A 24,372-nucleotide genomic window follows, 5' to 3' on the forward strand; every position below is an offset into this window, starting at 1 on the left:
CAGAGGTAGACAGACACGTTTATGGGAAGGAAAAAGGAACAGAAACAAAAACAGCCTCACAGAATATCTGTTGGCTGTCATGAGACAATGCAAATCGCAATCCCAGGGTCTGAGAAAAAACAAAGAGTCTGCCCCATTCTTGGTAACCCATCCAAATACCACCTGTCTTCGGAGAAATCCTTTTCAAACAAGTTCCCCACAGAGTACAAGAACTGTGGAATTCCCCGTGAACATTCTAAACACCAACAGAGGTTTTAGAGAAGAAAAAGTGTACTGACTTTTGGTCTGATGCCTGCGAAGTTGGGCTACCCCCATCTTTTGCAAAGTCCTGCGAGAACAAGAGTGGCAGGAGGTTGACGGCAATCCCATCACTACTGTAGTCTTCCAGTCCGTAGAGAGCTTTCACGGGAAATGGGCAGTCACTGTGGAGAGAACCCAGGATCCGATGCCCCAACTCAAGGGTATGCAAGTCTACAGGAGAAACCACTAAAACGAACCAATGTCCCCTATTATGAGGAGAAGTGAGAAAGAGAAGAAATAACAAATGGGGAACCTTTTAGCAATTCTGGAGCTGGGGGTGCCACGGGGTTGGGGTTGGGAGGAAAGAAGCTGTGGGAGTGGTTTAGACTTGACTGAGGTCAAGGACATCCTGAGGTTCGGACCAGTTACGGACATAACTTCTTCACCAGCACCACCGTGACAGGGGGCGAGCAGTACTTACCCTTCTGGAACAACACAGCTGTCCACCACAAAGGCATCCTGGAACTCATGAAAGATGGTCTGCCCAACCCATTCCTTCCGGAAGCAAAAAAACAAACAAGGCTGTGTAGCCCAGGTGCACGTGCTACAGAGCCCTAAACAAGCTGTTAACCTTTCTAAGCCCCCGTTTCCTCATTTCTAAAAAGAAAATAACAGGGACACATATTTCATTGTCCTGACGTGGAAAAGATGTAACACATGAAAAATGCTTAAGACAGTGCCTGGCATTCAACAGACGGTGGCTTTCAACTTCATCAGCACCGTTCCATCACCACCATCCTAACCGTCACTGTTGCCATTAGGGGAAGGAGGCCTCCGAAGAGAGGCCTGGGGCAGAGCGAGGTGGACGCCCTTCCCAGTCAGAATGCGGGAGAGCTTACAAGGCCATCTCTTGCTTTTTGCAGCACAGCAGAGAGAGGGGTTTGAAGAATGTGTGGGCCCTCATGCTTCACTGCTTTAAGAAAAGACACTTGGCCTTACCAGGGCTTTTGGAGCCAGCTTTTCTTCCTGGATTAGGTTGGCAAACTCATCATAATAAACTGCAGAGGCCTGAGGAGACTGCTTACTGCACGAATGAACCAACTGCAGCAAGGAGGTCACCTGGAGCAGCCACAGAGAAAGGACGGCTCAGCCCGCGGGCTGCCCATGCTTCCTGAATACCATTCACCCCAATCAGCAGTAAGTTTTCCCTTTCCAACTGCACTGGCAAAGTTCTTATCACCCCCCCTCACCTGAGGTTTTCCTAAGTCTCCTGACCAATCCGTCTCTTTCTGATCTCATCTCTTTTCCAAGCCATCAGACACACGAGCCAGGTTAATTTTTCTAAAGCAAAGCTTGGATTTTGCCATATTTATGTTCAGAAACCCTTAAGGACTACCTCTGTGTAAAAAATTAAATCAAAATGTTTTGATCCACGTTCAGAGCCCTGTTTTCTATCTCCCAACCAGCTCTATCTCCAACTCCCCGATTATACACCTACTTGGCCCTATGCTCCAGTCAATCTGCTAGTCCTCCACCACGGCCCACTGTTTCTACTCTCTAGGAATTTACAGATTAATCAGGGAGATAAGACAGATACAAAACTAAATAAAACCCAAGCTAGTGGATTCTAAAGGCCAAAACAGTGGTACAAATTACAAAAGCTATGAGTTCAGGAAAACGTATTTTGAAAAAAAAGAAGCACTCATCCTAATAAGGTGACAGTGATCAGAAGCAACTCCTCAGTTACTTAAAAACATATCCAACTACACAGCAAGAACTCACCTGTGTGCACTGTTCATCGCTCAGGTCTCCTCTCCCTGGGGTCAAACTGAAAAATCTGCTTCTAAAAACAGATTATTTTACCTTCACTTCTGTAGTATTTTGCAACAACTGCAATAAATTTAAGAAACTTGCCTTCCCTGGGATGGGAGTGGAGATAAAGTGCACAAGAGCACGGAGGAGTATTTATTTAGGCCATACAGAATGCAGATTAGAGCAAACAATGGCGATCTTAGATGTTTTCAGGGAATGCTAAGTAAGTAATAACCATAAGAGCAAGCACTGGGCATTGTTCTAAATATACAATGCTCTCAACAACTCTGTGAAGTAAATACTATTAATATCTTTATTTCACAGATTTGAGAATACAAAGGCACTGAGAGGTAAAGTAACTTACCCAAGATCATTCAGCTAATAAATAATGGAGCCAGGATTTGACCCCAGACAAGTAGTCTGGCTCCAGAGAATGAACTTTTAACCAGTGTACTATGCAGCCTGTACGGATTACTAATGCTGATTCTACAGATGTTTTCTGAGATCCCAGGAATTCATGACAAATTATTTCCAAAGAGTCTGAACTAAATTCCAATGTCATTTCACAAGGGTAACAATTTATCAAGCCCCAAATCTGATGTTTCTTTTAGATATAATTGTGGCATCAAAGTACAAGGGGGGAAAATTCAGAGAGACTTAATTTGCATCAAACATGATGTTCCAGACAGGAATAACACAGCAATGGAGAAACCTGTATTGTCTAGTGTCTAAGACTAGAGCAGATGCAGAAAAATGCATCCCAGGAGGATTAGGGTTCCCCTTTTCTGGAGACACTTCTAGAACACTATTTCTTGGCAATGTCTAGTTTTAAACCAACAGAATGTATTGACTATAACCATAATTCTGTAAAAACTATATGTTGTATATACATAGTCAAGATTAAAAGGAACATGGAAAAGTGGCAACAAACATACGCCCACTTCTCTTATTATGGTTTCCACGCATCTTCTGTTATAATGATATCTACACAACGTAACACTTTACTTTGTAAGGCAACAGCTAGATTAACTGACCTTAAGCCACAGAAGTCACAATTTCCATGCATACCTGTCTGTCGCCATGATGCCAGCCATGGTGACAGCGCCAATAATACCAATGAGTTTGTACTTGAATATGGTGCTAGAGAGCTGTTTTCGTATCACCAGATGAAGGTCATCCTGCAAGGAAACAATGATAGAAAAAGATGAAGATGCTGGAATGGTACAGCAAAAGAGCCTATGGATATTAGAGCCAAAAAACCTAGAACAGTAAGAGTTCTATCATTTACTAACTGTGTGGTCTTTGGTAAGTCATGTCACCTCTGTGAGTCTCATTTTTTTTTTTAAACTGTAAAATGGGAAAGGTTTTGTAAATATCAGAGACAAATTACAAAAAATTCCAAGAACACTGGGATGTGGTAGACATTCAGTAATAACAACCATTATTGTTACTGTTGTGATACTTGCTTGATATGCACATGTGAATTATTATAATGTTGTTGGCTAATCAGCTAAAATAATCAAATAGAAAATAGTACTTAGAGATAAGTTTAACATGGAGGCAAAAACTACATTAAATCTACTACATGTACATTAAAAACTACAAAACCACTGCGGAAAGAAAGAAGACCTAAATACATGGAAAGATATCCCATGTTCATTAACTAGAAGACTTAACATTGTTAAGATGATCATACCACTCAAAGTGATTATGTACATTCAGTGTAATCCTTATTAAAATTCTAACAGTAGTTTTTGAAGAAAAAGAAAAGCCCATACTAAAATTCATATGGAATTTCAAGAGACCCCAAACAGTCAAAACAATCTTGAAAAAGAACAAATTTGGAGGTCTCACTCTTCCCAATTTTGAAATAACACTGTGCTACCAGCATAAGGACACACATTTAGGCCAACAGAATAGAGCCAAGAAATAAACCCTCATATATATGGTCAATTGATTTTCCACAAAGGTGCCAAGACTCTTCAATGGAGAAAGGACAGTCATTCCAACAAAGGTGCTGGCAAAAAACTGGATACCCCCACACACAAATATGAAGTTGAACCCTTACCTAACATCATATATAAAAATTAACTCAATGTCAATTAATGACTTAAATTTAAGAGCTAAAACTATAAAGCTCTGAAAACATACGGGAAATTTTTCATAACTTTGGATTTGGCAATGGCTTTTTTAATTTGTAATTTTTTTAAAGTACGACATCCAAAGCACCAGAAACAAAAGAAAAAAAAAGATAAATTGGACTTCATCAAAATTGTACCAAAGGACACTACCAAGCATGAAAAGACAATCCACAGAATGAGAGAAAATATGTGCAAATCACGTATCTGATAAGAGATTAATATCCAGAGTATATAAAGTCTTATAAATTAACAAAAAAATTCCATTAAAAAAATGAGCAAAGGTCTTGAATAGACATTTTTCTGAAGAAGATACACAAGGACCAATAAGCACATGAGATGTTCAACATCATTAGTCATCAGGGAAATGCAAATCGAAACCAGTGAGTACACACAGTAGGATGGTTAAACTTAAAACATGGAAAGTACGTGTTGGCAAAGATGTGGAAAAACTGGAGCCCTCTATTCATAGGAATGTAAAATGGTGCAGCCACTGTGGAAAAGTTTGGTGGTTCCTCAAAAATGTTAAACACAGAATCATCATGTCACCCAGCAATTCCACTCCTAAGTATATACCCAAGAGAACTGAAGATAGGGACTCAGATCCTTGTGCATCCATGTTCACAGCAGCACTATTCACAAAAGCCAAAAGGTGGGAAAAAAAGTCAGTATCCATCAATGGATGAACGGATGACTTTTGGTCTAGACATACAATAGAACATTATTCAGCCATAAAAAGGAATAAAGCTCTGATAAACCCTACAACACAGATGAACTGTGAACACATGCTAACTGTAGTAAGCCAGACACAGAGGGACAAATGTTGTATGACTCTACCTAAATGAAGTACCTAGAACAGGCAAATTCACAGACAGAAAGTAGATTAGAGGTTATCGAGGTGTAGATAAAGGGAAATGGGGAATTACTGCTTAATGGGTATATTATTTCTGTTTGGGATGATGAAAAACTTCTGGAAGTGGATAGGGGCAATGGTGCACAACACTGTAAATGTACTTAGTCCCACTGAGCTGTACATTTAAAAGCGGTTAATAGTACAATTTATGTTACGTATATTTTACCACAACTAAAAAATAAAAGGATGTAGTTCTATTATTACTGATGTAACAAATCTTAATGTAAGAAATCTTCAAAATATGCTGCTAAATGAAAAAAGCAAGATGTAGAACAAAAGGGCAAGGTGTGGAATATAGGTATATAGGCAAATTCAAATTTGTTAACACTCAGAACATCTCAGAAAGCTATAAGCTAGTTAACAGTGATTGCCGTCAGAGAACCAGATGCCTAAAGGACTGAGAGGCAGGGAACTTATTTTTCACTACCTTTGCATACCTTGTGAATTTTGTACCATGTGTGTGTATTTACCAAGACCCCCTTTTTTTTTAGTTTAAAAAAAAAAAGTGCTGGTTGTTCAAAGTCACAGTCCAGCAAGGATTACTGCCACAAGGTGGCACTACAGATACCAAAGAGCTGAGTTATGATTCCAACCTAACCTAATTTAGTCCCTTCGCCTGGCTTTTTCAGTGATGTCCACAACTGAGAGTAGGCCCAAGTGGAGCTCACATTAGATGGAGACGTTCCTCAGGGAACATGAGAATTGTCTGCGTCCCCACAGCATGCAGTACAGAACCTGAATGACTTTTCCTCCTCAGTTTCGTAATTAGCTGAATACAGACCCATTTTCACCGTAACAGACTAAGCTCCTTGAGGACAGAACGTCTAATATACCTACCATCTCAGAGCCTGACACACAGCAGGCACTTTGTGTTTGCCATAAGAAAAGAATAAATAAGGCAAAGCAGGGGTATGGGATTAAGAGGTACAAACTATCAGGTATGAAATAAACTACAAGGATATAGTGCACAACACAGGGAATACAGCCAATGTTTCATGAAAGTTATGAACGGAGTATAACCTTTAAAAATCGTGAATTACTGTGTTTACACCTGTAACTTATATAATATTGCACATCAACTATGCTTCAATTAAAAAAACAATAAAAAATAGTGTCCCTGCTTGGAAAAAAAAGAAAAGAAAAAACAAATACTAGGACTACAGCTACATATTCAAATTTCTCCTACTGCACAGGCTGCAGTAATTGCGTTCAGCAAGTTTCAACTAAAGAAGTTTACAAGATTCTTTCTCAAGACACGGCCTCTTACCTGGATGTGATTGTTGGCTTCATGCTGTTTGCTAAATGCCAGTATGCTGAGCGTATAGAAGAGTTTTCGTATTTGCTGAGGCAACATATTATCCAGATAATCTAGAATACCCTGGCAGAAAAAAATGCCAATCATGACGTTAGTAACTAACATTTTTTTCCCCTTAAATAAAGAAACTAAAATCCTCATAAGAGGCACACATATAGACAACCAGGAAACCAGGAAACCTCGAGTTTTCTAAACTAGGCTCAGAGCCCAAAGGGCTAACATTCTGCTTAGTCATCCCAACCTACCTCCTAGCTCTCCATATTCTTTTCCACACTTCCCTTTTGCCTAGTGAAAACAGTATTCTGCCAAAAGTTGTATCTCCGATCTTATTTCTCAGCTTCTACTCCATCAATTACTTATTAATTGTCTACAGATGTAGGAGGAGTCACAAGGGAACTACTTACATTTTGACTTCGGGCAAAACCACAGTTTTCTCATCCCTAATACGGGGGTAACGTAGTTATCTTTCAAAGCCCAGGTGTGATTATGTCAAACCCCTACTAAAACCTGTAACAGCTCCCTACCATCCATGATGTAAAGCTGAAACTCTTTAGCATGGTATTTAAGATCCTTCACAATCTGGCCCTGCCCTGTGTCTTCCCAGCCTCACCTCCAACCACCTCTTACCACGCATCCTGCTCCCCAGCCACGCTAATCTACTAGTCTTCCCTCAGGTGCACCACGGACGTGGGTGCCACTCTGCTTCTGTTCAAACTGTTCTCTACCTAGATGTACTTTCCTTGCTTTTTCTTATTAGATCATTCCCACCCTTCAGGAACCACTCAAATATTATCTCATCTTTGAAGACTTGTCCAGTTTCCTAGGCCAAATTAATTATTCCTGCTCTGGTGTATCTAGTGCTTCATTAGAGAATTCATCATGTTGCATTTACAGTGACTTACTTATGTGTATCACTTCCTATCATCAAAGGCAAAGACTGACTTTTATATCCACAGCACCTAGAATACAGCCTGGCACGTAGTTAGGTATAAAGAAGTATTCACTGAGTGAACCAACACGCAGGTAGATGAGTTATTTTTTCCATTATTTCCCCATCACCTCACCTCCATCCCACCCCCTCCTACCAATTATATAGTGCTCAATCTCTAGAGTACAAAATAAACTGCTGCTAACTAGTAGACATCAGGTATCTCACAGGTATGTGCAAGAAAGAAAAATAATTCAGCATATGTCAAGGGTAGGACTAGATACCTTCACAAAGACAGCATTCAGTCTCATAGCAGATGGGTTCAGAACTACCAACTCTAGGAGGACATCCAACGCAATATCAACCTCGGCTTCGTTCCCACTGCAGATATGTGTCACCAGAGCACCAATCACTTCCTAAGTGGAGAAGAGTCAGTAGGACAGTGTGAAGCAAAAATATGGTACAGCCATCTAAAAGAAGTTCTGGCCTGAAGCCATTCCAATCTCAACTTGGTTAAAATGCCAACCTACTCTATTCCATTGTCTAAATCCATTAACTAGTTTCCATTAACGTTAGTCTCAGGAGGCTTAGGATTCTGCCGCCACTTAAAACGACACTACCATCCAGTCTTGATTTATTTCCCATAATTTACCAGTGAGCACTATCTAAGCCCTCTTGATTTTGCTCCTTGGTGTAGTCTTTCTCCTTCTTTTTCTCATATTGGTTAAATATTATCCATTAAGGTGTGATTGTGCTTAATCTACTGAATTTACTGAAAAGGTGGCACTCAAGGAGCTAAAGATTTTAAAGGTTTTTATAAGTTAGATTTGTATGTTTCAAACAAACATGGGTCACAACAGTGTCTCTAAGACATTAAGATGGTTCCCAAAAAGTCTTAGCTGTCACTCTCCCTCTCATTCACACTGCTCCACACCGAGTCACGTGGTCCTCAGTGCAGCAGCTATCTCATGTCAGCGCAATCTACTGCTCTGCTTTAAATTTGAAAAATTTTGTCCTCATTTTTAAAAGTTCCATTCAAATGTGCTTTAATGTTGTTAATAAAGAGAGAGCATTTATAACCAATACAAAATAAGACCCTTTGTTTTCATAATTACTTTCTGCAAGTACAGCCCTCCATCTCTGGATATGTGCTACTAAATTGGATGTCTCACATTCATGGGAATGAGGAATCATTCTGAGTTTCTCTCAGGTATTTCTCCTTCATTTCTTTTCCACCACTCTCTTCTAGAGGACAACTCTGGGATCGATTGGCAGTTGACTCTTGGCAGCTCAGTGGTAAAGCTGCCATTCCTGTACTGTGAAAACTGCACCATAACCTCTCCTGTACTGTGAAAACTGCACCATAATCTCAGCCCTTTAAGCCAACAATTATTTGAAGTAGACTGGAGCTGGACCTTCATTTTAGACACGGAGAATTTTACAGCTCAAAACACAAGAGTTAGACCCTCCAGTCCAGTCTCTTCGTTTTACTGACACTAGGACTAGAACGAAGTTTTCCCAACTCCCAGGTCAGAATTCTTTTTCCTTCAATGCCTTCCAACCAGCAAGAAATAAACATCAGGTCACATGTAAGTCACTTGGGACTGCATTTCTTTCCTTTTCCCTGTTTCCTCCTTTCCAAAATAAGTATTTCAACATACCTGCTGGCAGTAAGTGTCAAAAAACTTAAATGCATATTTGTACAGGAGACTGCCAAACAAAATTATGCTCTGGTGTGAGGAGTGCAACAAAGTCTGAGCCAGCGACAAAATGGATGGACAAACATCCTTAAGAACCTTGAGGGAAGAGGAGACAGAAATGAATCTGTGGGAGAAACTGAGTTATCACAGCACCTGGAGTTGCTACCGCTAACCCTTTTAAGATGCCAGAGTCCTCACCAATTATCATTTTACCTGGAGGAAACTTAATCTTTGTTTTACTCAGAATAATCATCATTCTGAGTTTCTCTCAGGATCAGTGGGATTCAATATATGAGTAAGAATTGACCTTGAAGATCAAAGAAGTTAATTACATGCCTGATAGCTTGTAATCTGTTCCTATCTGCCCAATATGGAACTAGAATCCAGATCTTCTAAACCCCAATTTCCTCACTTAATCATACTGCCTCCCTGGGGATACACTGGGCCTGCTCTGCCTTGGCTGTGATTTGACAGCAGTCTATAAAGTTTAATGCTAATTAAATTGATTTCTTTTAAAGAACACCAAGAGGAGAACTGATCATGTCCTACCAGGAGGCAATAGATGGACATTAATGGAACCAGAGTAAAGAACCAATTATTAAGTCCAGTTTCTTTACTGATATCACAATTTTTAAAAATCTTAAATTAAGCACTGAAATGGGTATAATGCTTTACTGAGGAAAATGCAATAAAAAATTATACATGGTTTCTGCCCTATGCAAAATTATAGTCCAAAACACAAATCATGGCCAAAAAAAAAACACAGAAAGAACTGAAAAATAAAACAATACAAACTTTAAATCCATTCCTAAATAGAACATCTGAAGACCCAACTACATATTCTCATTAGTTCCTAAGCCACGTCCCAAACCACTGGTTTACCCAGTTTTCTAAGAAGGTATACACTGCTAGTATCGTGAATATTCACGTGGAAAACACCATTCTTAGCTTATAAAGTTCCCATTTGAATGGTTTACATTTCAACTGGAATGATCATCTCACAGTGCTAAATGGCTGCATAGTGATAGTTCAACAGATGCATAATTATGTCTCTACCAGCATTCCTCTGATCCTGTTATGCTCAGGGCTTTTACAAACTACTTCAAACAGGATACAGAAGGCAAGTTTGTCAAAGCTGCAGATCACAGATTGCTAGAGAAAATGATTAATATAAAATTAAGATTCAAAAGTCTCAAAGGCTTGAACAATGGGCAGAAACAAATAAGATGAAATTTTATATGGGAGCTATAAAGCTTCCCATGTTAGGTTAAAAATCAAGTTACATAAGAAACTAGAAGACCTGAATGACAACATTTAGTATAAGAAAGAACTTGGGGTTTGAATCTAGTAAGTTCAACATAACCAATTTTGTGACTTTTTTGTTAGAGATGAAAACCACACTTAGTTTGGCTTTATTAAATCATAATGTGTCACTCAAGGTAAGTAATAATCCTGCTATGTTCTGAAGTATACAGAGCTCCCTGTCACAGATCAACACCTGGCAAAGGTGCTGTCGTCATGATTCTCACACAGGGTAGAAAAGGCTAAAAAGAACTCTCTTTAACCTTCAGACTAATGCTTGATTCTCTGACACTTACCAAGTAATGAACACAGAACGTGCCCTGCAGCAGCTGTTCCTGAAAGCAGCCTGACCGAATCTTACTTCTTAGCACCCTCTCAACGTACTTCTTTGTCTGAGCGTTGGTGCTGTAGATGATGAGAAGCACTGCCAGGTCAAAAGTCTGTTGTCAACAAATATGCAACAACAGGAAAACAGTTTAATAAATCAGTACATTGACTACAACAAAACAGCAGCTCTCAACTTTTTCCCATTAAAACAAAGAACACTCATTTTGCACAACTTACTTCCACGGGAGTACCTACATTTTTATAAAACCCAGAAATACTTTTCAGAGAAATAAAGTACCATAACTAATTACCACTGCTATCTTTTAAGAAAATAATGGAATACAAGCAAAAGGGGTATTACAGAAATAACTTTGACTATCATATTTATTAAGGAAAAGATTAAATCACACAGCAATTTGTCTATATTTTCTTTTTCTTTTTTTTAACATTTCTTATTGATTTATAATCATTTTACAATGTTGTGTCAAATTCCAGTGTAGAGCACAATTTTCAGTTATTCATGAACATATATATATTCATTATATTTTCATTATTATAGAAAAATTACTTAGTGAAAAGTTGGATTGTAAATGTCTGTCAATGTAAATTACGGTTACTTTCAGAATATTGTACAGCCATTAAAAATGAGGGAGGCTGTATTTTTTGACAAAGACATTCATGACATGTTGTGAAGTTAAAAAGCAAGCTGCAATAATCACAGTAAAATTCTATTTTTGCAAAAACAATGTGCATGTACACATATGTGTAAGCATGCCTGTACTTGCACACACATACAACTTGTATATGAACAGGAAGAAATCTGAAAGAATGATTACAACTGAAGAGTGGCACAGAGAGTGGACAGAAATTCTTTTTTTTTTTTTTGGAGATTAATATTTTATTCCATTGCAATTAGTATGGGAAATCACATGGAAACTTTAACACATTTTCAGATTACTTGGGGGGCTTCTCCCCAGTTAGCTTGTATTACCTATGTTAAAAAAGGAGGGGGGGTTAAAAGTCAAGGATAAAAAAGAAAAAAGAAGTAACTGGAACTCATACAACTCAACAGCAAAACAAACAAATAATCTAATTAAAAAACAGGCAGAGAATCTCAATAGATGTTTTTCCAGAAAAGACGTACAGATAGCCAACCTACATGAAAACATGTTCAACATCACTAATCATCAGGAAAATATAAATCAAAACCACAGTGACATATCATTGCACACCTGTTAGAATGGCTATCATCAAAAAGACAAAAAATAACAAGTGTTGGCAAGGATGTAGAGAAAAGGGAACCCCTGGGCATTGTTGGTGGGAATGTAAACTGCTGCAATCACTATGGAAAAAGGATGGACATTCCTCAAAAGGTTGAAAACAGAACACAAGATCCAGCAATTCCATTTCTGCCTTTTCATCTGAAGAAAAGAAAAACACTAATATCTGCACCTTCATATAGAACATTATTTATAATAGTCAAGACATGGAAACAACCCAACTTGTCCACTGATGGATGACTGGATAAAGAAAACATGATACACACACACAAGAATATTTATTATTCAGTCATGGAAAGAACAAAATCTTGCTTTTTGCAGTACCATGGATGAAACTTGAGGGCATTATGCAAAGTGAAACAGGTCACACAAAGACAAATATCATATGATCTCAATTATATGTGGAATCCAAGAAACAAAACAAACAAAAATGAGCTCACAGATACAGAGAACAGATTAGTGGTTGCCAGAGGTGGGGGCAGGGTGTGGGTGAAATGGGTAAAAGGGGTCAAAAGGTACAGATTTCCAGTTATAAAATAAATAAATTATGGGGATGTAACATACAGCATGGTGAATGTAGTTAATAATATACTGTACTGCACATCTGAAAGTTGCTAAGAGAGTAGGTCTTAAAAGTTCTCATCGGGAGAGGGTATAGCTCAGTGGCAGACTGTGTGCTTAGCATGCACAAGGTCCTGGGTTCAATCCCCAGTACCACTATTAAAAATAAATAAGTAAATAAATAAATCTAATTACCTCCCTCCTAACCAAAAAGTTCTCATCACAATGTATAGTGATAGACATTAACTAGACTTACTGCAATACTTAACTGCATTTTGCAATATATACAAATATAAACTTATACTACACACTTGAAACTAATATGCTACACATAATTACAACTCAACAAAAAAAAGACATTGAAAAAAGATATTTTAATAAAGGTTAGATATTCTAATTAATAAAAGCAAAAACAACAAATTACTTGGGCCATCCCTTCACTGAAGGCCCCACTCATTTAGACACCAAAATTGAGATTCATTATAGCAAAACAGAACACAGCTATTCAAAATGACAATAAAGACAATGCAGAAGCATGCAAAATGTTTATGATACAATGTCAAAAGAAAAAAATCAATACAAAATTATACAATGATTAGAAATCTGTAAAAATAGCTATGCAGGAGGCCAAGGGTTATGCAGAAATAAAAATGGCTATCTTAGGGTATTTTGATTCTCCGCCCTCACGACCACAAAAAATTACTAAGTTCTTCATTGTTTTATTCAGTATCACAAAATCTTTTAAAATAGTCATCTAACAACTGAATAATCAAACTAGCAAAACCCCACAAAACAAAACAGATTCCAATTAAATAAAATTCTTAAAGGGAACTGATCAGTACACAAAAACCTCAATCATCTGGCTTCTTGACTGAAGAAAGTATTTTGAGAGTTAAGTCAGACTCCACACCATCACCTTGATGGTAAATGAACTGTTTGATTCACTCTGGTCAAGCAAAGTAAAATAAAGCATGAAATGCCATTATCTTGACAATTCCATGTGGTGGGAGGAAGGACAACCAGATAGGAAAGGGACCTGACTACCTGACTCATGACCCAGGTGCCTCTAGTATTCACCTCCTCAAAGGAGGGTACTTGGCTTCTTTGACCACAATTCACTATGCTTGTTTGGAATGTTAAGATTTCCCCTCATGGATGTTTTATTTTATTTTATTGCCAGAATAAAGACCATCTGGCAAGTCACCCCTTCAGATTATCTTCCTTAGGCAGCTAATGTTTATTAGAGCAGATACAAAGGGCACAGAAGGGATGACTGGAGGGAGCGGAGAAAGAAAGCAGGAAGGAGAACCAGCCAACAACCCTAATTTTACATCTGCAATACTTAAGATTTATAGTACATGAACATTACCTTGTGTTCAGATGCGGAGGCAGTGCTTTCAATTGCCTGGAAAAACAAGGGTCACAGAAATATTACAATATATAAGAACACCTTTCACCTTATTCAGCATGCTCTGCTCTTACATAAGAACTACTCTACCCATCTGGCAACCATTATCTATTATTTTTACTTGACTGACTTTTAAGATTTTGATTTCAATCTACCTCTACTTACACATCTGTTAATGACTGCCACCCACTTCCTCCTTAATGTTCAAACTTTCAAAGACCATACTCACCTTAATCCAGGCTTCTGGAATAACTCTCTCATATCTAACAGCTGACTTTATCACATCAAAGAGGAGAGTAACACAGTCCTTGTCACTGTTTTCTTGAATTCCTGAAGAACTACAAGCAGGAGAGGGGGGGAAAATCATCCTTCCACTTACCAGAGAGGAACCTATAAAATCTGGGCTCCTATTTACTAGCCATGTGCCTTAAAACAAGTCACAGCTTCATGTGTGAAATGGGTAATAAACTGGTACTGCAGTTTGGGATTGATCTGAACAGCCAAAGGAACGAATGTGCACGCGCACACACACGTATAAACATGATCTGAAAACTGTATAGTAGTACATCATTGTAGTATTACTACCATTATTGATAGTTCTAAGTATTAAGATATTCTGTCCTGGCTTCAGGATAAATGTCAGAAAACTTTCCTTGTCTATGTGAGAAAAAAGGTAGTAACTGTCCATGACTTTATACCTTGTTTGGCCTTTAGTTTTCAACTTGCTTTGAGAAGCCTGAAACAATGAAGGCAAAATACAATGCTGCAGATCCAACTCCTCCCGAAGCTCAGCAATTACCTAAGGCAAATAAATATTAGCTATGTGTTCTGCTCACTCATATAGGACAGGCACAATCCATTCTCTAAACAGGAGAACCGTAACAATCTCCTGAAAGACTGAGGAAGAAGAATTACTAACTGTACTGCTACACAAGGCATTTTTAAAGGGAGTTGATGAAGATAGCTACTGCAAACAGAGCACATCATGTCCTTTAAGAGTCCAGAATTCCTCGAGGCCTTACACTAAAAGAGCAAACATAACCTGTAGTGGCTAACACAGAACAACAAATCTGGCTAATAGCGCCATTCTCTCCCCTGAATACTATCTGGATGAATCAGCATTATCAGTTTTGGGACAGGGAAGAGGAGCTGGAACTATTAATTTAAATAATCTATCCTGATGTATCTTCCTCTAGGTTAGTCTTGTTTTTATTGCCGAGTTTCACCAGGGCATCACTGCTATTCTCTGTTCTCTCCAGGATCCAGTATCCTATCAGTGTTTGTTGGGAAGTAGTGAGGTACCTCAAATGCATCCACAATTGTTATAGAATGAAGAATGAACTTGACTATCACAGGTAAATCGTCCAATGTGACAGATGACAGCTTACTCATCACCAACTGGCGGACCTAAACATAAAAAGCATCCCTGAAAACCTTACATATTTTCATGTCAATACCTCAATCTAATACTGACTTGTTAGGTAAAATTAGAAAAATTACTTCTCCCACTCTTTTTTCTCATTTATAATTTCAGAAGAAAAACACTTCATTTTTCTTTTTCCAAATTACAAGCTTTCAATTGTTAATGCTACAGGTTCTTCAAAACAGGTGATTAGTGTGCAAGAGTTATTATCTTACATTTTGGAGCACTAATTTTCCACTAGCTAGAGGAATGTACAAAAAATTGGGTATTTCTATGGGGAACAGTTTTGTAAATATGTAGGCAATATAGAAGATTTCCATAAAGACTTACTGCTTAAAAACAGAGCAGCAAATCTATCATAGTATGGCACATGAAATGCATTAAAAAGGAAAAAAGAGAGCAAATGTCATTCAGCATTGTTTCAAAATGAAATTCTCATTATATACCATTGGTCCAAGGCAATGACTGACTGACACTGGTTCTGGGAGGTGAGAAAGTCGGCTTTGTTTCTGGATAGCAGAATCCTCCCTACCTTAGTCAGCAGCTTTGGGTCAAGCTGGAGGCTGGAAAGAACATCCAGGATCGGGACAGTGAGCAGAGTATTCTCTGTTAGAAGGTCACTATAAATAGTGGAAAAAGAAAAGTTGTGCAACTTTTAACAGAGCTGGGCAGATAATGACTTGGGAAAAATCACTCAAAGTATGAGAAGAGAGAATATATTTAGTTTCCATTGAATCTCGACTTAAAGTATGTTTCATTAAAAACTAATTAGAAAATACACACTCATTACAAAAAATTCAAACAACAAATACAGTAAAAATAAGCAGCCCTGCCTCATCATCCCCACCACCCAGTCTGGTATGTAACCCCCCTGCTGAGTTTGGTATGACACCTTCCTGAGGAAAGGCAAAAGCAAACCTACAACAATCACAATGAATGCGATCAGCATGACAGAGGTATGTTCAGGGTGCTACCGGGGCACAGAGCAGAGAGGGACAAGGATGGATCTAAGAGAAAGTTATACCAAAGGATGAGCTGGAATTAAGGAGGCAAAGTGGGTGGTACAGTGCTATACAGAAACAGCATCCTGCCCAAAAGCATAAAGGTGAGAAATCACTGGACATTTTTAGAGATAGTTTTACAGACAATTATAGGAAAGGAAGTATCACAAATTGAATGCTTTAACTACTTCAAGGATAAATAGACATTTGCAGTAAAACAGAAACAAAGTTATATAGGGATTCTGTTCTCCCTTTCTTAATTACTGCCCTATCAATTAGTATTTTTCATGTAGTGTTAGACAGTAATGTGTCTCAGCAAGGGATCTAATGCAGCAATGTGCATCAGAATGAATCATTGAGGGACGAGAGAATGTCAGTGTTTAATAAGCTCCACAAATGACTTGGATGTGCAGTTATGACTGAGGACCCCTTGGGTGGAAGGAATGCTAACAAAACAAAGGAATCATGTTTACGTCTCTGTAGACCAAATTTATATAACTAATCCTAAGTCAGATTTTGTATTCACAACAGATATGCCATTAAAAAGAAGCATATGGGTCTACTCAAATATATGCATTATGAGAAAAGCAAGTTAAATCGCATTCCCTACTCATGGAAGGTAGGTGTCATTCTATTATACGTAAGAAGGAACACACTGCTACTACTCTTCTCATACGCAGTGGTAAGACTCCCAGAGTGGAGCCTTGCTCAAGATGGGAATAGGGTGTTTACCCACATGAGTTCTTTCCCCACTTCAGCATTCTGGGAATCCCCAAGGATCTCAGGTAGGCTGGTGACGAAGTCATGCTGTAGGTCCAATGGCGCTATACTGATCAGCTGCATGATCTTGGTGGTGAGATCCTGCAGGGGGGGAAACTATCAGAATTGTAGCACAGCACCCAGAATAGAGAAAGACTTCTTACTCATGAGATGTACAGCTGGATTTACTTTGTGTACAATATGACAATTACACACAAATTCCAGTTCAAAACCTATAATCAGAGGTAAATGACCCAGAGATTTTCACACGAGATGATATAGAGAAAAAGAAAAGGTAAGGTAGATGGCATATTATCTGATAGTTCTGTTATATACTTTATTTCATTTAATCTTCACAACTCTATGGAGTTTGTGTGACAATTCCCATTTTTAAAATGTAGGGATATATGTTGCTCAAGGATACGTAAGTGGCAAACCCAGAATTTCAGCCCAGATGGGCCTCTAAAACTCATGTCCTTCCAAATAAATATTTAGCCTTAGAATGTCTAACAAAAATCAGTAGAATGATTGCAAGAACTCTGAAAAGAAATGAGCCTCAAGTACTAGGCTCAAAACAGATTCAACTTTACCAAGGTGGGTAACAACGAACCACATAATTGCCAAAAAAAGTTTCCTCAATATGTAATCAAATTAACACATTTGCAGTGAAATAAGATGGCTTGGGATTTCAATGCTTGTGAGAAATAAAACACAATAATCCCTGCACTTTGAAAAACTAATGAATTCCTTCCAAATATTTAATTTATTTAACAAAAATCACATCTGGTCATCATAATTAGATACATTTCCTTTTTGGGGCGAGAAATTTAAAGGGTGAAATACCCATGACTCTCAAATTATGAAAGCTAAAAAAGCTAATGGATAGAAAAATATGATTTTTGGGGGTTTAGAAAGGAAAAAAACCTGCAAATTCCAAAAGTTTGGTTGCTAAGTGTGGGAAACACACTCTCTAAATCCAAGAGAAAGAAAAAGTTCCAAAGCCTACCTTACTGTCCACAACTCTGTCTAGCCATTTCAGTTGATTGATGATGAGTCGAGGCATGTTGATTCCATCACTGTTCACCCTGAAATGTTAGGATGAGAAATCAGGGACTTCGCCTTTCTGACTTACACAGCAGCAAGCACTAAGTGCATACAACATTTCAGCCATTGATTAACATGTACTGAACACTTAGTATGCATTGCACACTGTGCTAGACACACAGGTGATACAAAAAAAAAAATGAGACTTCTACTTATATATGTTGAGAAAGATGTCTGGAAGAAGACCTACTAAACTGTTAACAGTGGCTACATCTGGGGAGGGTTTAAAGAAGGGGAAGAAAGGTGTGGAAGAAAGGTTAAAATATATAAACAAAAAAAATAAGGGTAATAAACTAACAAATTGAGTAAAATAAATTATCTTAAGAAGGTAAAAACTAATTACATCAATGTGATAAGTACTGACAAACACAAGTACCTTTTACTGCTATGGAAACACCAAAGGTCAGATTAGATTAAGTTTGTGAAAGTACTGAAAACTATTTACGGATAAAGAAAAGTTGGCTCAGTTAGCATTATTTCCTTCCAAAGGACAGTCTCTGCCTTCTTTTCAGCCTCCTATGTGTTCCTCCTCCTGACAGCTTTGTTTACTAAAGTCAAATTTAACAGCTAAAAAAGACTTAGCCAGGACACAGACCATCTAGTACAAGCCATTCAGGCAAAGCATGAATTTTTAGAGATAAATCTTCAAGTTTACCATTATTACATACAAGACCCTGAAAAAACATGCATTAAAAAGGAGAAATTAAAAACGACCTAAATCCTCTAATCCAGAGATGTCCACCACTGACATGCATATATATGTTTCTATGTAAATGTGTGCATATGTATCTTTTTTTTCAAACAAAATATTAGGCTGAACTGTAAATACTGATTTATAATCTGACTTTTAAAAAAATTAATGTGCAGTACTAAATAGTTCTCTTTATAATTTTGAATGTCCATGTGATGTTCCATTGTGTGGATATACCTAATTCATTTAACCAATCTACAGTTGAATATCTCAGTTTACAATTTTTTGTTATTTTAAAGAGAACTATCTCATTCATTTCTATTTTCATTCACAGTTCTTACCTTAGGACAAATTAGGAGACACAACTAAACATTAAAGTGTACGCAAAAATCTAAGGTTTTGATACACGTAGGCCCCTGCCCTTCAGTGACTGAGCTGATTTACATGTTCACCAGTTATGTACGAGTCCGGCTGTTTATTACACTCAAAAAAGGAGACTCTTTGAAAAAAATGTATTTATTGCTTGAAACTTTTGTCCTTGATTATTAATAAACTCGAGCGTTTCAAAAAAGCTTGATGCCCTTCTATTTCTTCTCTGTGACTTGTCTATCCATGACCTTTATCTATTTTTCTATTAGGCTGTTCATTTTTTTCTACTTAGTTGTTTCAGTTATTTTAGTAAATTAAAAAAAAATGGTAGCACACATGCACTATAAAATTGAAAAGGTAAAGAATAGTATTTAGAGAGTATCTGAGTCCAGCCAATTGGCTTCCGTCCTTGGACACTATTACAACCATTACCAGTTTATTGTGTATCCTTCTAGGAATACATAGTCATATAAACAGATGAAATTTCCAAGAAAGACACCCTAGTAAAACTTTAGCAGTCACTTAAGAATATGGCATCATGATAAATACGACCCTCAGAGAAATCAATGGTGCTTCAGAGTAACCTTTTCAGAGGCAAACTTAAGTAGGCCACGGTGCTTTGAGCATTCCAGAGTAACTCCACTTACTTTTCAAACAGAAATTCCGGCAACTTTTCAAATAAGGTTTTGATAATGGCAGGCTAAAAAAGAAGACATAGGGAGTTAGGAGATGGTCTCAAAATACACAACAAAATGTGTAACTAGCTGTAATTCTCTCCAACAAGAGTTCTTGGAGGAAAAACCCTGCTGTAACTGAAATCCTCATAATAAGAATGTCCACATGAATGCTGTCTATACTTTGAATATAAGCTGTAGAAATACAAAGACTTATCAATAAGTTACCTTCTGAAAAATTGCAAAATGACTATCAAGGCAATACTAAAATAACTAGATAATAAAAAATGTTAAGTAAGATGACAACTGTTAACCTATGAAATGCAGACTTTAACAGGTTATCAAACAGTTTGCAAGAAAGGAAGATTTTTCTTCAGAGGAACAAGAGGGTTCTTAAATTTAAGCTAACTAAATTATACTCAAGATTTCTAATGAAAAGGAAAAGATAAGAGCGTGGAAGATTAACAATGGGAGAAAAGAAAAGAGGAAAAATGGAGGAGGGGGTGGGAGGGAGACTTTTCACTGTTTATACATTTTTATAATTTGAGATGTTTAAAACATCTCAATGTACTGTCTACTCGATAAATTAAAAGAGAGAGAAAAGCAGGAAAGGGCAAAATCTAATTAATTAGCAAATAAAAAGCTGAGTGGGAGATGATGCAGATGTGAATATGGCAGAGATACACGAGGTACTCAGGGCACACAGGATGAAGCTCTACAACAAAACAGGAACCAGAGGCTGAGGGAACAAATGAGACTCAGAGATGTATGGGCCACTCAACTCAGTCCAAAGCAGATACCACCCTGCTAGACGCATTTCAGCAACAGGGCTGTGGTAAACTCCCATTAGCCCTGCTCTAGCTTCTACACCAGCCACTTATACTCAGGCATACACGACAAATCACATCCAGCAAATGTTCACCAAAAAAAGTGACAGTCTCACCTGCAGTATGTCGATTCCCAGAAGCAATTTAATGAGGCTCTTACAGTAAGATGTACCCATGCTGTAAAAAAAAAAAAAAAAAAAAAGAGAGAGATTTGTTTTTTGTTTTCCTTGTGTTAACATTTTTATTATCTCTTCTCCATAAAGTTGGCTAAATATGTAATTTTTAAAGGGAAACCATCCTGTTAGATAAGAAACACAGAACATGAGAAGACAGCTCTTAGGCCAGGGAGAAGTAGAGACATGAAATTCTATCAACACAGGTGAGACACATTCTAGAAAGCACCCTGGTTCTTAGTTTCCTAACCATAAATTTAATAATTTAAAGGGTAGATTACAAAAATAAATACATAAAGGTTAGGTTAAAACTCTGAGAAAAAGAGAGCTATAAATCAAAAGTGAAATTCCAAAAAACTGCATTCTTCCTCACCCCCAACCCCCAATCCAGTTAGTCTAACAGGTTAAATTTCTGCAAGACTCCATGCCCCATCTCCACACCTGGATTCCTCATCCTGCACACGTTCACAAGACAGAAGGCAGTTCCTGAAACTGTCTCGGTCCTCAATGTAAGACTCCAGGCCACTAACAAATTCTTCTATTATCTTAGTGACATTAAAAAAAAAAAAAAAGAGTTATGAATAAGATTTTTAGTTTAACATTTGCTGAGAGTTTGCTAAAATCATTCTAGCTCATTCAACTTTATGTCACGGTCTTTAAGTTCCCAATTCCAGAGTACTACTGGCAAAAGCAAAAGTATCAGGAAGAAAATACATACTTTGGGATAAGAAGGATGTTTCCTCAGAGTCTGAAAGAGCTTCTTTTGGAAAACGATTTGATCCACGGCTATGAGGAAAGAAGACTAGTTGGTCCCAGAATCTTTAACCTCTTCCACCTTGGTTTTACTTTCCTAAGGACCTAAGTTCCTGTCTGATGAAACCAATAAAGATATTTCCAACCTAATTTCAAAGCCAAATCTTCTAAATCCACAGAAAACAGACTTAGCTTTTATAAAGAACAGCTACTAAGTGCTCTTGAAAAAACATACCATAATCTTAACTGGATGGAATAATCTAGGCCCCCAAAGCAGGGCCTTAATACTTTTATAAATTTTCTTCTGAAATTATTCTGACACAGATCTAATTGCTTTCTGGGTATTAATTTATGTTTTCTTCTGAAAATATAAAGTAATACTAATATGTAACATTTTTTCTTAAAAAAAAAAAAAGATTAAAAAGTACTTTACTTAACATCCATTAATCAGGACCAAAGAGAGTAACAATATTCTCTAAAAAGCCATTTCAATTTCATCCTTATCTCAAGACAGATGGTGCTCCTGTTTCTAATCTTCATTGCTTCTCTAGAAAATCCATGATTCTGTTCTGAGTCATTTCACTATACCCAGTGAAAAGATTTAGATTAAAATATTACCTAGTTGATTCTGACTCTCTCCTGTTTTAAGAGTAATTCCTGATGTTTTAAGAAGCTTTACAAAGACACTGGCATTTTCTTCAACTTCATTATGAACGTAAGATTCCTTTGTCTTTTTGGAAAGTGGTTGCTTCCTGGCTTCTGAAAATGGACAAAATTTTCAAGAATGTGACAAATAGTAAAGCAAAGATTAAAATGTAAACCCTAGAACAACAACCCTAAGAAGAAGGTTGATGGGTTCCAAAACAATTATACCAGAACTGATGCTGTAGTGAAATTTTTATCTCTTTATCTCTTTTATCATTATTGATCTCATGATCAATAATGGCTTGCAAACAAAAAAATAAAACAATCAACAAACAAAATTATTTTCATCTACTGAGTTTTCATTTGAAGAATTCGAAATGTGCCACTTCTAACAAGAATAATCCTGGAAATGCTCTCCAACCAAATTCTAAAGCAGTCAGGGTCTCTCAAGTGGTCTACAAACCACTGCTTTGGAATCACCGGGAAGCTTATTAAAAGAATATTCTTAAACAACGAGTTTATACTGTACAGCCCAGAGAACTATATTCAATATCTTGTAATAACTTATGGTGAAAAGGAATATGAAAACAAATATACACATGTTCCTATATGACTGAAGCACTGTGCTGTACGCCAGAAATTGATATAACATTGTAAACTGACTATACTTCAATAAAAATATTTTTTAAAAAATAAATAAAAAAACAAAACAAAACAAAACAAAAGCATATTCTTAGGTCACGTTCCCAGAGCTACAGAATCAAAATGTCAGGGATGGAGCATGGAAATCTGAATTTTTAACACACTCTCCAGGTAATAAACCTGATGCACACCAAAGTTTGAGAACCAATGATATGGATGCAGGGGTAGAAAGAAAGGGACAGGTTCTCCCATACCGTATCTTTAAGTACAAAACTCAGACTGATTTCATCCCAAGGCTTTCAACCCATGAGAAGTAATAAAACATAAGCAAACAGAGAGGAGGGTATAGCTCAATCCCCAGTACCTCCACTAAAAAAAAAAAAAAAAAAATCAAACAAAAACAAAAAGGTACTTAAAATTAAGTATGATTATCTACTCTTCTCCCATAATGATGCAACCAGTCAGAATGCCTTAACAGAGTAGATGAGTGTAATAAATGAAAAAATATCAACCCCTTCTCATAGGAACTCTTAGGACTTCTGTCAATCGCCCCGTGCCCTTTCTTTGCCTGTGGTGTGCTTGCTTTGATATAATGCTTTCCCTTTATATATCACTAACACAGCATTTATTTACATTATATTTTTTTTAAGGGAGGATAGTGGGCCATAACATTTTTATAGGGTAGGGACTATGTCGTATCTTTGTGTCCCAGCACCTAAAGGATATACAATAGATAAGCTCTTATGTATGTAGATTCCTCTTACAGATGCGGACACAAACTCAGAGACTACAGGCATGCCCAAAGTCATACATGCAATTAGAGGCAGAAATTTAATCCCAAATCTTCTGATATTAGATTCTATGTGCTCTATCCATTAAGCCTTGACGACTCCGAGCACATGAAAGAAGGATCTTTGTAGTCCGTTTAGTGCCTCACACAGTTGCCACAGGAAATAAAGCAACAAATGACTAGACACTTACTGGAGGTATCTTCTGTCAGGCTCTCTTTATCCCCAGATCTTGACAGCCTTCTTTTGGAAGCCATTTTGACCAAAGTCTTCTTCAGTTAAATTACTTTCCAGAGCAAAATCAGAGAACAGAGGTTACCCTCCAGAAGCTAGATAAACTCTGAGAAGTTAAAGCTAAAGCTCAAAGTAAACTACTCGATCCAAAACCCAAGACTTTACACAAATGCAACCTACATCTCGGCTCTGATAAAATTTCAACTCCTATATCTGGTCAATGTTCCCGTTTTCAAGACTCGTTTACCTAGTTGCCTCTTTAGCCAGACCACTTTTCTCTCGCTGAAGAATAAAACCCAGTTTTCTATTTAACCCAATCTACCATTCCTTTAACTCATTATCCAGTACTATATGTTAGGGACTGT

General features: G+C 37.4%; 1 protein-coding gene across 7 annotated transcripts in view; it reads right to left on the reverse strand.

The window, feature by feature from the left end:
• The window catches only part of FANCD2 (FA complementation group D2), a 46,131-nt gene that overhangs the window by 20,294 nt on the left and 1,465 nt on the right, over positions 1-24,372 (reverse strand). For all 7 annotated transcript variants that reach the window (XR_012499838.1, XR_012499837.1, XR_012499836.1 and 4 more), the window contains exons 2-23: positions 23,967-24,059; positions 22,317-22,457; positions 21,664-21,731; positions 21,387-21,490; positions 20,889-20,949; positions 19,919-19,971; positions 18,114-18,192; positions 17,085-17,209; positions 15,880-15,967; positions 15,227-15,331; positions 14,623-14,723; positions 14,154-14,262; positions 13,886-13,921; positions 10,645-10,788; positions 9,008-9,142; positions 7,631-7,762; positions 6,371-6,481; positions 3,121-3,230; positions 2,023-2,083; positions 1,240-1,359; positions 722-795; positions 279-422 (exon numbers count right to left, since the gene is read on the reverse strand). Coding sequence is in view for 4 of the 7 variants with exons in the window: in XM_045515312.2 (XP_045371268.2) it covers positions 279-422; positions 722-795; positions 1,240-1,359; positions 2,023-2,083; positions 3,121-3,230; positions 6,371-6,481; positions 7,631-7,762; positions 9,008-9,142; positions 10,645-10,788; positions 13,886-13,921; positions 14,154-14,262; positions 14,623-14,723; positions 15,227-15,331; positions 15,880-15,967; positions 17,085-17,209; positions 18,114-18,192; positions 19,919-19,971; positions 20,889-20,949; positions 21,387-21,490; positions 21,664-21,731; positions 22,317-22,457; positions 23,967-24,030 (2,165 nt within the window). In the remaining 3 variants the exon portion in view is untranslated. The remainder of the gene's footprint in view (positions 1-278; positions 423-721; positions 796-1,239; positions 1,360-2,022; positions 2,084-3,120; positions 3,231-6,370; positions 6,482-7,630; positions 7,763-9,007; positions 9,143-10,644; positions 10,789-13,885; positions 13,922-14,153; positions 14,263-14,622; positions 14,724-15,226; positions 15,332-15,879; positions 15,968-17,084; positions 17,210-18,113; positions 18,193-19,918; positions 19,972-20,888; positions 20,950-21,386; positions 21,491-21,663; positions 21,732-22,316; positions 22,458-23,966; positions 24,060-24,372) is intronic.

Source organism: Camelus bactrianus, chromosome 17, assembly GCF_048773025.1.
Source record: "Camelus bactrianus isolate YW-2024 breed Bactrian camel chromosome 17, ASM4877302v1, whole genome shotgun sequence".
Lineage (NCBI taxonomy): Eukaryota > Metazoa > Chordata > Mammalia > Artiodactyla > Camelidae > Camelus > Camelus bactrianus.